The sequence below is a fragment of the Hyla sarda genome, chromosome 3 (assembly GCF_029499605.1).
Source record: "Hyla sarda isolate aHylSar1 chromosome 3, aHylSar1.hap1, whole genome shotgun sequence".
Lineage (NCBI taxonomy): Eukaryota > Metazoa > Chordata > Amphibia > Anura > Hylidae > Hyla > Hyla sarda.
Genome location: NC_079191.1, coordinates 300,293,451 through 300,306,558, shown reverse-complemented (window position 1 = coordinate 300,306,558; position 13,108 = coordinate 300,293,451). Strand labels below are relative to the sequence as shown.

General features: G+C 40.9%; 1 protein-coding gene across 1 annotated transcript in view; it reads right to left on the bottom strand.

Annotated features, from left to right (window-relative positions):
* The window catches only part of RNASET2 (ribonuclease T2), a 262,828-nt gene that overhangs the window by 211,946 nt on the left and 37,774 nt on the right, over window positions 1-13,108 (bottom strand). Inside the window, exon 3 of the mRNA XM_056563618.1 lies at window positions 11,009-11,110. Coding sequence (XP_056419593.1) covers window positions 11,009-11,110 — 102 coding nt within the window. The remainder of the gene's footprint in view (window positions 1-11,008; window positions 11,111-13,108) is intronic.

The following is a 13,108-nucleotide window of genomic DNA, read 5'->3' as shown; positions in this document are numbered from 1 at the left end:
AAATGTAAAATTTTTGGGAAAACAAGCATTTTAGGTGAAAAAATATATATTTTTTTTACATATGCAAAAGTCGTGAAACACCTGTGGGGTATAAAGGTTCACTTAACCCCTTGTCACGTTCACCGAGGGGTCTAGTTTCCAAAATGGTATGCCATGTGTTTTTTTTTTTTGCTGTCCTGGCACCATAGGGGCTTCCTAAATGCGACATGCTCCCCCGAGCAAAATTTGGTCTCAAAAAGCCAAATATGACTCCTTCTTTTATGAGCATTATAGTTCGCCCGTAGTGCACTTCAGGCCAACTTATGGGGTACCTCCATACTAAGAAGAGATGGGGTTACAAAGTTTGGGGGGTATTTTCTGCTATTAACCCTTGCAAAAATGTGAAATTTGGGGGGAAACATTTTTGTGAAATGTTTTTATTTTTTACGTATGCAAAAGTCGTGAAACACCTGTGGGGTATTAAGGCTCCCTTTATGCCTTGTTATGTTCCTTAAGGGGTCTAGTTTACAAAATGGTATGCCATGTGTTTTTATTTTTTTTTGCTGTTCTGGCACCATAGGGACTTCCTAAATGCAACATGCCCCCCAAAAACCATTTCAGAAAAACGTACTCTGCAAAATCCCCTTGTCGCTCCTTCGCTTCTGAGCCCTCTACTGCGCCCGCCGAACACTTTACATAGACATATGATGTATGTCCTTACTCGAGAGAAATTGGGCTACAAGTATAAGTATAAATTTTCTCCTTTTACCCCTTGTAAAAATTCAAAAATTGGGTCTACAAGAACATGAGAGTGTAAAAAATTAAGATTGTGAACGTTCTCCTTCACTTTGCTGCTATTCCTGTGAAACACCTAAAGGGTTAAAACGCTGACTGAATGTCATTATGAATACTTTGGGGGTTGTAGTTTTTATAATGGTGTAATTTGTGGGGTATTTCTAATATGAAGACCCTTCAAATCCACTTCAAACCTGAACTGGTCCCTGAAAAAAAGAGAGCTTCAAAATTTTGTGAAAAATTGGAAAATTGCTGCTGAACTTTGAAGCCCTCTGGTGTCTTCCAAAAGTTAAAAACACGTCAATTTTATGATGCAAACATAAAGCAGACATATTGGAAATGTGAATAAAAAATATATATATTTGGAATATCCATTTTCCTTACAAGCAGAGAGCTTTAAAGTTAGAAAAATGCAAAATTTTCTAATTTTTCATCAAATTTGGGGATTTTTCACCAAGAAAGAATGCAAGTTACCACAAAATTTTACCACTAAGTTAAAGTAGAATATGTCACGAAAAAACAATATCAGAATCAGAATGATAACTAAAAGCATTCCAGAGTTAATGTTTAAAGTGACAGTAGTCAGAATTGCAAAAAACGTCCGAGTCCTTAAGGTGAAAAAGGGCTAAGTCCTTAAGGGGTTAATCCATATGGTCGCACAAAAAAAACACATGAAAACTAAGATAAAAGGATTACTTATTTACACGATTTTGTCTGTTATTGAATACGGAAATTTATCCCAAATTTTTTATTTCTTTTTCAAAGTCCACTCAATGGTATCTAATTTATGAAGGCTGAAAAGTTAACTTGGGATTTTGATTCTACGATAAAAAAATGCTCTCCTTATTTTAACACTCTCAACATTAAAAGTCAAACTCTTTCCTTCATGTCAATAGTAGTAAGATATTGGCATAATACAGTATAACCTCTATCACTCATAGATTTTCTTAGGTCTTCAAGAAATAACAACAGGTCGTCCTTGTACAGCGACTAGCGATCTCATTTTTTTTCATCGTTTTAATATTTCCAGAATTTTTAAATTTTCAGGAAAAAAAACTGCACAGTTGAGTAGTTTTACAAATTTTAAATCATTGAAATAATTTAAAATGCTGGATGTTGGTCTCACAATTTTAGTGTGAGGATGTTGAGAAAAAATTATTAGCTAGTCAAATTATCTAGGAAATGATTATCTGTGATGGGAAGAACATTCATAGGAAACAGATAGTGTTAATTAGGTTTTTAAATAAATTATTGCAGCTATTATGGAGAAGTTACTTGAGGCTTCCCTGCAGCCCGTTCTCTTACATCAGCCAGCTCCACTTCCGCTCCATCTTCGTTCCAAGCATACAGATTGCATACAAATCATCAACACATGGCTGCCTATAGAGAAAAATTCGACCATACACATGCCTCTTCTATAGCAGAGCACAAAGCTCCTGCAAGGCTCTCAGGCCGAGTGAAGGAGGCGTGATGTGTATTGTGTTTCTTCATAGGCATCCATGTATGGATTATAAGATGTCTGGCTACATACAGGAACCGAATATCGTGCATGAGTGAAGCCGACTGACATCTCCAATCTCCATAATTACAGCAATTATTTACATAATCCCTTAATGCCACTGCCTTTTACATTTATTTCTCTTCTTTTAAGAGCCATAAATCTTATTATTTCATCTACAGACCCATGTAAGGGCTTGTTTTTTGAGCAACCAATTGTAGTTTGTAATGACATCTTTCATATTACTATAAAATGTACAGAGAAACAAAAAACAATAATAATTTGTAGGGGAAAATTGATAGCAAAAATTCAATTTTGCATGGGCGAGTTTATTTTACGTTGTGGACTTTATGGTATAAATTACATGTTCTCTTTTTTCTGTTGGTCAATGTGATTAAAACTAGTATTTCTATTACTAGTTGAGTATGTCTAAAATTGTTTTATACTGCCCCCTATAAAAACTTTTTTTTATGTATATAGTGCTGAATGAGGGCTCCTTTTTTGCACCATGATCTGTAGTTTTCATTGGCACCATTTCTGTTTTGATGAGACTTTTTGAAAATTTCTGATATATGATGTAACCAAAAAAGATGGACATTTGGTGTTTTTTACATTTAGGGTAGGGTCAAACATAACCTTTACGCTGTGTATTTCATGCTGCAGGAAATCCTCCGGGCAGCCCTGCGTGCAGTGAGTTTTGAAGGTGGGCCTACACATCACAGTCACGCTGGCACGCTGGACCCGCCTCCCAACCTCACTGCACATAGAGCTACGGCGACAAAGCTTTGTGTTTCTCTCTGTTGTAATATATGCTGTGTATTTCCCATTGCCAATTCAATTTCCTGCAGAATGAAATAAGCGTATTCGCTACATGTGACTCTAACCTTATACGGTTTACCATGATCATATACATTTTATTTTAATAGTTTAGATAATTACGCACGCAGCAATATCAAAATGTTTATTATTTTAATTGTGTTTTTGTGGGGGGGGGGGGATTTAATGGTAAAAGGAGGGTGATTTTTATTTTTTTTATTAGGGGATGGTTCACATATAATTTTCTGAACTTTTTTTTTAATTATTATTCTATTACTTTACTAAGTTTCCATAAAGGAATTTTATATGCAATTATTAGACTGCATTTATTGTATAATGCAATCCCCAAATCTAGCTTCATCCGTGCCTTCGTGATCGGCAGCGAGAGGCAGGTAGGGGGGATCCTCCGGTGGTATTTTAGCTTATCAGACCCCCACAACCATTAGGAAAATTCGCCTTCAGTTTTCAACAATTAAGTGACAGATTGGGACTTCACCCTCAGCAATAAAAGAACACTAACTAAATGGGAGATCTTCTGAACAACATTTAAAAATGTGCTACAAATAGAAGACCAATTTGGTTAACCAAAACAGTTAAGGATGCGAAAAATTATAACATGATAGCATTCAGAGTACTAAAACTAGAAAGTAGTCTGGAGGTGTTAACCCCTTAAGGACCAAGCCCATTTTCACCTTAAGGGCCAGAGCATTTTTTGCATCTCTGACCACTGTCACTTTAAAGGGGTTCTCCACCATAAGGTGATTTTAGTACATACCTGGCAGACAGTAATGAACATGCTTAGGAAGGATCTGCGCTTGTCTTGTGGCAAAATGGCTATGTTGTGAGATTACCATAACACTGTGGCTAGCTTTTTGTGAACCTGTATTTCCTGTTTGACTTTTCTTTCTTTCAATATAAATCCCAGAATTCCTTTTTCCTCCCTCCCACACATCAGTCACCCCACCCATTGAAACATAAGACCTGTGGTTTTCAATCAGGGTGCCTACAGCTGTTGCATAACTTGCAGATTAATCCCTCCACACATTGAAGCAGACAGACTCCCTGTCATCAGCTGACTAGTGAGTCAGGTCTCGGCCGCATTGCAAGCTGGGAAAAATCCAAGACAACAGTCATTTTGTATGCTGTTAAAAATAAATAGTGGGGTGAAAATCACAGAAGAATTGTGAGAAAACCGTCATACACAGGTACAGACACTATATTATGAACTACACTAACTGTACAGCTCCTGTAGCATAGTCAAAACAAAAATTCCTGGAATACCCCTTTAAGTATTAATAACTCTCGAATGCTTTTACTTTTCATTCTGATTTTGAGATTGTTTTTTCGTGACATATTCTACTTTATGTTAGTGGTAAATGTTCGTTGAACCTTGCATCATTTCTTGGTGAAAAATTCAAAAATTTGATGACCCCATTTTGGAAACGATACCCCTCACAGAATTTAATAAGGGGTGAAGTGAGCATTTACACTCCACTGGTGTTTGACAGATCTTTGGAACAGTGGGCTGTGCGAATGAAAAAAAAATCTAAATTTTCATTTTCACAGACCACTGTTCCAAAAATCACCTGTGGGGCGTAAATGCTCACTGCACCCCTTATAACATTCCGTGAGGGGTGTAGTTTCCAAAATGGGTCACATGTGGGGGGAAGGGGGTCCACTGTTCTGGCACAATGGGGGCTTTGTAAACACACAAAGCCTTCAATTTCAGACACATTCTGTCTCCAAAAGCTCAATGGCGCTCCTTCTCTTCTGAGCATTGTAGTTCGCCCGCAGAACACTTTACAACCACATATGGAGTATTTCCATACTCAGAAGAAATGGGGCTACAAATTTTGCGGGGCTTTTTTCCTATTTTCCCTTGTGAAAATGAAAAATGTAGGGTAACACCAGCATTTTAGTGAAATTTTTTTTAAATTTATTTTCACATCCAATTTAAAGGGGTACTCCGGTTCAAACCTTTTTTCTTTTAAATCAACTGGTGGCAGAAAGTTAAACATATTTGTAAATTACTTCTATTAAAAAATCTTAATCCTTCCCGTACTTATTAGCTGCTGAATACTACAGAGGAAATTCTTTTCTTTTTGGAAAGCTCTCTGATGACATCACGAGCACAGTGCTCTCTGCTGACGTTATTATAATAATAACGCTTAATTTATTGTTGTCCTTAGTGGGATTTGAACCCAAGTCCCCAGGACTGCAAGGCAGCAGTGCTAACCACTGAGCCACCATGCTGCCCTTAGCATACTTATGCTATGCATCTGCTATGCATGGTTGCTAAAATAGACAGAGATGTCAGCAGAAAGCACTGTGCTCGTGATGTCATCAGTGGTCCAAAAAGAAAGGAATTTCCTCTGTAGCATTCAGCAGCTCATAAGTACTGGAAGGATTAAGATTTTTTAATAGAAGTAATTTACAAATATGTTTAACTTTCTGCCACCAGTTGATTTAAAAGAAAAAAAGGTTTTCACCGGAGTACCCCTTTAAACGAAAATTCATCAAACACCTGTGGGGTGTTAAGGCTCACTATACCCCTTGTTACGTTATGTGAGGCGTGTAGTTTCCAAAATGGGGTCACATGTGGGTATTTATTGTTTTGCGTTTATGTCAGAACCACTGTAAAATCAGCCACACCTGTGCAAATCCCGAATTTAGATCTCAAATGTACATGGTGCGCTCTCACTTCTGAGCCATGTTGTGCGCCCGCAGAGCACTTTGGGTCCACATATGGGCTATTTCCATATGCAAAAGAAATTGTGTTAAATTTTGGAGGTCTTTTTTTCCTTTTACCGCTTGTGAAAATTAAAAGTATGGGACAACACCAGCTTTTACATTTTTTGACACTAACATGCAGGTGTAGACCCCAACTTTACCTTTTCATAAGGGGTAAAAGGAGAAAAAGCCCCCCAAAATTTGTAACGCAATTTCTCCCGAGTACGGAAGTACCCCATATGTGGCACTTAACTGTTGCCTTGAAAGACGACAGGGCCCCAAAGCTAGAGTGCCATGCGCATTTGAGGCCGAAATTGAGAATTTGCATCCGCCACCAAAATACCCTACGGCAGTGTTTCCCAAACAGGGTGTGTCTTCAGCTGTTGTAAAACTCCCAGTATGCCTCGACAGTCAGTGGCTGTCCGGCAATGCTGGGAGTTGTTGTTTTTCAAAAGCTGGAGGCTCCGTTTTGGAAACCGTGCCATACCAGACGCTTTTTTATTTTTAGGGGGGGGGGGGGGGAGGAAACTGTGTAAGGGTATGTATATCTAGTGTTTTACTTTATATTTTGTGTAGGTGTAGCGTAGTGTAGAGCTTTTAGGGTACATTCACACAGGCAGGGGTTTACAGTGAGTTTGAGCTGCAGCGGAAAATTTGCCACATCTCAAACTTGCAGCAGAAAACTTGCTGTAAACCCCCGCCCTTGTTAATGTAGCCTGTACATTCACATTGGGGGGGGGGGTAAAAACTACAACTCCCAGCATGCATTGACATGCCATACATGCTGGGAGTTGTAGCTATGCAACAGCTGGAGGCACATTGGTTGCGAAACACAGAGTTTGTTACTTAACTCAGTGTTTTGAAACCAGTATGCCTCAAGCTGTTGCAAAGCTAGAGCTCCCAGCACGTACACTCTCTCAGTGCATGCTGGGAGTTGTATTTTTGCAACAGCTGGAGGCACACTAGTTGCGAAACACTGAGTTGGGACACAAACTCTATTTCACAACCAGTGTGCCTTCAGCTGTTGCAAAACTGCAACTCTCAGCACGCATTGACAGCTGCACTGACAGCCTGTTCACCTCCTGCTGTTGCTTAACAACAACTCTCAGCATGTACAGCCAAAGGGCATACTGAGAGTTGTAGTTTTGCAACAGCTGGAGGCACACCTCTACTACTCCTAGCATGCCCTTCGGCTGTCCGTGCATGCTGGGAGGCCCACTTTCATAGAAAAAATGTGCCTCCAGCTGTTGCATAAACTACAACCCCCAGCATGCACAGACTGCCAAAGGGCATGCTAGGAGTTGTAGTTGGAACTCCAGCTGTAGCAAAACTACAACTTCCAGCATGCCCTTTGGCTGTGCATGCTGAGAGTTGTTGCTGAGCAACAGCAGGAAGTGAACAGGCCTCACCTCCTGCTGTATCCTGCCGCCTGCACCGCCGCTGCGGCAGACACCGCTCCTGCTGCTCCTGTCAACAGCTGCCGCTCCTGAGGGGACCGCCGCCAGGCAAAGGTAGGAGACCCCCATCGGCCCCGATCACCGCCCCTATTAACGCCCAGCATGGTAGTGATTGGTCAGTCGACTGTCTGAATTGACTGGAGATTTGCGGCATGGGGGGGTTTGCACGGTGTGCCCAGTGAATGATTTCAGCAGGAATACCGGTCCATTTTGTAGATTTTGGGGGCTTTTGTTTCTAAGCACTGCATTATTTGGTAAAAATGACACCTTATCTTTATATTGTAGGTTCATACGGTTAAAATGATACCCTACTTATATAGGTTTGAGTTTGTCATACTTCTGGAAAAAATCATAACTACATAGATGCCCACGACAAGGAAATAATTCTACCGCTGTACAAATCACTAGTCAGACCACACATGGAATACTGTGTACAGTACTGAGCACCAGTGTACAAGAAAGATATAGTGGAGCTGGAGAGGGTTCAAAGACGGGCAACCAGTGTAATACGGGGAATGGGAGGACTACAGTACCCAGAAAGATTATCAGAATTAAGGTTATTTAGTTTAGAAAAAAGGTTTAGGGGAGACCTAATAACTGTGTATAAATATATCAGGGGGCAGTAAAGAGATCTCTCCCATGATCTATTTATACCCAGGACTGTATCTTTAACAAGGGGACATCCTCTACGTTTAGAAGAAAGAAGGTTTCTACACCAGCACAGACGGGGGTTCTTTACTGTAAGAGCAGTGAGACTGTGGAATTCTCTCCCGAAGGAGGTGGTCATGGCGAACTCTGTAAAATAATTTAAAAAGGGGTCTGGATGCATTTTTGGAGAGTAAGAACATTGCTGGTTATGTATATTAGGCTGCTGTATATCTGGTTCCTGGTTCTATGTATCTGGCGAGGCAAAAAAGGTTAGTGGATAGGTCCCGCATTACATGAGAAACCTTGGCGTGGTGTGCGGGCTCAGGTGTGTCCTTCATATAAGGATATACTGGCTAATGTCTCATTTTTACATCAGTTTTGAGGATTAGCTAATATTGTATATATTTACCACAGGATTGAAATCCCACTCTGGTCCATAGGTGCGGGTCCTCTACCCCATTGTATGTGTGAACAATTGCACTTGGGGTTGAGCACCTGTTATCACCTTGAGACTATGTTGTTTTGTTTTTTTATGTATATTAGATTTATAGGGACAGAACGTTGATCCAGGGATTTATTCTGATTGCCATATTTGGAGTCGGGAAGGAATGTTTACCTCTAGTATGAGAGTATTTTGCCTTCCTCTGGATTAACTCAGTAGGGACTCATTAGGGATATAGGTTGAACTTGATGGACTCTGGTCTTTTTTCAACCTTTGTTACTATGTTACATGCAGGAAAATGTATACGTTTAAAAATGTCCTCTTCTGACCGCTATAACTTTTTTATTTTTCCGCATATGGGGATGTATGAGGGGGATGTATATCATTTTTTTTTTTGCACCGTGATGTGAAGTTTTTATTGGTACCATGTTTGGATCAGAATTTCTGATTGCTTTTTATTAATTTGTTATGGTATGAAAAGTGACCAAAAACACACTATATATGTTTGTTTATATAAAATTTTTATTTACATAGTTTTTTTCTTTTTTATGGGAAAAAGGGGGGGGGGGTGATTCAAACTTATTAGGGAAGGGGTTAAATCACATTTATTAAAACTTTATTTTCACTTTTTTTTTTTTTTGCAATGTTATAGCCCCCATAGGGGGCTATAACATTGTACACACTGATGTCCTGCACTGATCACTGCCATGCATTAACATGGCATTGATCAGTGTTCTCGCCGAATGACTGCTCCTGCCTGGATCTCAGGCATGGAGCAGTAATTCGGCGATCGGACACGCAGGAGGTAGGTAGGTAGTGGTGGTCCCAAACAGCCCGACTGAGCTGCCAGGATGGTTTTGGTTTCTTTGATCTGAAGGGTTAATATCGGGCATCACCGCAATCGGGGATGTCTGGTATTTGCTGCGGGTCCCAGCCGTTGATGGCCACCAGGACCAACCCGATATGACACGGGGTCAAAGTGTGACCCCTCATTATATCGCGGGTGCCGGCGAAAGACTGAAATGTACATCTTGCGTCGTTAAGGGGTTAAAGGCCAAAATGGGCTGTGCCCAATACAAAATGTGTACAGTGACCTCCCGACCTACGATGGCCCCGACATACGATAATTTCAACATGCGATGGCATCTCAAAGGCCCTCGCATGTTTAAGGCAGCATCAACATACGATGCTTTTGTATGTCGGGGTTATCGCATAAACGGCTTTCCGGCAACGTTGACTGCTTCAGCTGCCGCCGGATAGCAGTTTACGGTGCCCCGTGGGCTCCGGAACATCCTCTTCAGGATCCCCTCCATTGCCGGCGCTCTCCATCGTCGTCATCACGTCGCCACGCGCACTGTCCCGTCATGCTATAGGAGCAGCGTGCGTAGTGACGTGATGACGGCAACGTGAGAGCGATGATCCCGGGCAGCAGAGATGTTCCGGAGTGGCGGGGACATCACAGGGACGCGGCAACAGTGATGGAGCGCAACATCCAGGGCAGCGGTGACGAGCGGTGACGGTCCAGAGCGGCGGGGACAAGTGAGTACAACTTCCTATTCTTTACATTGCACGGATCCCTCAAAAACCATGGTTTACACAAACGATGGCTCATTTGGAACTGATTACCATTGTATGTTGAGGGACCACTGTAATTGGGTCATAAAACTCAAAAAAGTACAATCCCTCAAACTTACAATGGCCTTAACATACAATAGTTTCAACATACAATAGTCTTTCCTGGGCTATTTTAACTTGAAACCAGACTCAACATACAATGCTACGGACAGTCCAGATCTGCGAAACATGTCAATGACTGGAAGATCTGACCAATTGCATTGGCCATTTTACTGGTAAAACCCCTGTATTACTGAAGGGCATGCACTGACTGGCTCTCTGGGAGTGCCCCCTACAGTACAGGGTGGTACTGCATGTTCTGTACTACTCTTTACCTGTGCCACAATTAGTTGCTTATTTGGGCACCAGGTGGGGGCGGCTCCATTTGACTTTTTTTTTTTTTTAGACACTGACTGTACTGCACAGGACCCAAAAGAAACTTTCTTTACATAGACAGTGATTTACAGCAGCTCTTTCTTACTCTTATATATAAGGACTTGCTTTAATCTGTATTAGTTATCTACTTAGTTTTCTTTAATCCTCACTTTTTCCTATTTTTGGATGACATTTTGGTGGCTTCAGAACCAATTACCAGGTTTCCATAGAGTTAAGGTCTCAACATACAATGGTTTTAACATACAATGGTCGTCCTGGAACCAATTAATATTGTAACTTGAGGGACCACTGTATGTGCTAAATAACATTAGGTAAACTTCTAACAAAAAGGACTTAGGGGTACCGGTGGACAGTAAACTCAACTTCAGTGATCAGTGCCAAGCAGCTGATGCCAAGCTTAATGAAGTCATGGGATGTATCAAGAGAGTCCACACAAGTCCACATCAGAGCGAGTCAACACAAGTTCGGGCGTTACAGCTTATATGTGTATCTGACAGACCGACCATAAAAAAATTCCCATGAATTGTACTGATGAACTAACACGCTAAAAAAAAATGTAAACACATGCAATAATTATGCATACATATTTTACTACTCAAGTAAAAAGCTACTGATAATGACTTTATTGCTTACCTTAAATTCCATGAATCATTCATGCAGCAGATTTGTATTACCAAGACACCTGACAGAACAGACAGTAAAGCAAGTGGCAAACGAAACTCCATATTGAAAAGCCTTTAAAGAAAAAAACATACGTGTTAAAATTTGAACACCCTAGTGTAATAACACTAAATATACAAATTATAACATTTGTTAAGTTCCATTGCGACCTGGTACGCTTTTTAATTTCAGTCTGTTAAAAAAAATGGAAAAATGGGAATATTGCATGCTTTCCAAATAAATTATTAATCTCAAGAAGAGATGGTAATGCCAGAATAGTGAAGGATATGACATATTGTATGCTTGAACTTCTTGACAACACAGGGAGAAATATTTTAAGGGCTGACTGGATTGTCGTGCTTATTGTAGGCTCAAAATGAATCCCTATGTTGATAAGTTTGGCGTCGCCCATTTTGTACATGTCTGCCATTTTGTAAGTAGTATAAGTAGGCCCCAGTAAGTTCATGAAAAGGCCACATTTAAAGCGGTCTTGCAATTCTTCTGTGATTTTGACACGAATATTTATTTATTGTTAACAGCATACAAAATGACTGTTTTCTCAGGTTTTTCCCAGGTTGCAGTATGGCCGAGACCTGACATTACTAGTCAGCTGATGACAGGGAGCCTGTGTTTTTCAATGGGTGGAGCCAATTGCTTAGTGGGAGAGAGATCAATTTGCAACTAATTGTATCTTTGCAACAGCTGTAGGCACCCTGATTGAAAAACACAGGTCTTCTAAATGGATGCAGCTCATTTAGGTTTCAATGAGTGGGGTGGCTGATGTGTGGGAGGGAGGAAAATGGAAATATGGGATCTGTAGGCAAAGAAGGAAGCATCAAATGTGCCAGTCTAATAAAAATACTTCTTGTCTCCTCAGAAGTTTATGGTCTAGTGATAAGCCAGAGGAGTTTGTTTATATTAGCTTGGAAGAGTAGAGGCGACACTTGTTCAATTCAGCCCTACAGTTTACTATCTGTTGATGGAGGAGAAGGGTGGGTTGAGATGTAGAAAGTTTGAAACAAAAATATTTGTCCCATATAATGAACCTTAGTTCTTTATATATAAGGTAAATCCATAGTACATGTAGTATTGTCATATATCCAATCACCAACCAATTGATCATTTTTTATTACGGGCCGTGATGTAATCCAAAATCAGCAATTTGGGCGTTTGGATTTTTTTTTTGCATTTACGCCTTTTACCGTGCAGCATTAGGATCATCATAATTTAATAGCTCGGGCAATTGTGCACTCAGCGATAACAAATATGTTTATTTATTTTATTTTTTTTACAGGGTTTTATTTGAACAATGGAAAAAGGAGGGTGACTTAATGTTTTTAAAAAAAACTAAAAAAAAAAAAAAAAAAAAAAAGTCAACCTTTAGCAATTGTCAATACACCAAGGTCAAGCAACCCATCTGCCGCCCGCAATTACATCACAGAGCTGCAGATGGGTCCCCTAGACCCCAGGGATTATTAAAGGCATTTAATATTTAAATCCTGTGATAGCTAATGATTACGTCATTTAGCGAGCTCCGATGTCTGTCATTACTCATAGCAGCAGGGATCTGCTGATTATGACCCAGATCCGCGTCATATTCCCCTCACCCAATGCATGATGTACCGGTACATCATAGATTGGGAAGGGGTTAAACACATAGGGGAAAGGGATGTGGAAATCCTATCGCCCTACGCCCGAGACAAGTAGTTCTGGGCGCCGGCAGGTGAATTGTTCATAGATTTAGCCCTGTATCTGGCTAGCAGGGACAGACCGACTTCCCCCTTGTTTTTCTGTAATGCCGGTGTGAGGCGCAGGAGCGGATGCAAGTCTGCACCTCACACCGGCACTCAGGATGCATGGAGGGGGCAGCAGCCCCCAGCTGAATTCAGTAGACGCTGCTCTGAGAACCCCTAACCCACCCCCGGCCGGTGTGAGGTGAGATTTCCGAACCAGCCCGTGCAGTGCAGTCTGTCCTCCTTCACACACAGAAATCCTCCCCAGCCCCGTGCAGTGCATCCTCTCCTCTCTCCCCCACCTGCTCTGTGTTTTCCCCATGCAAACTTGCAGCCTCTC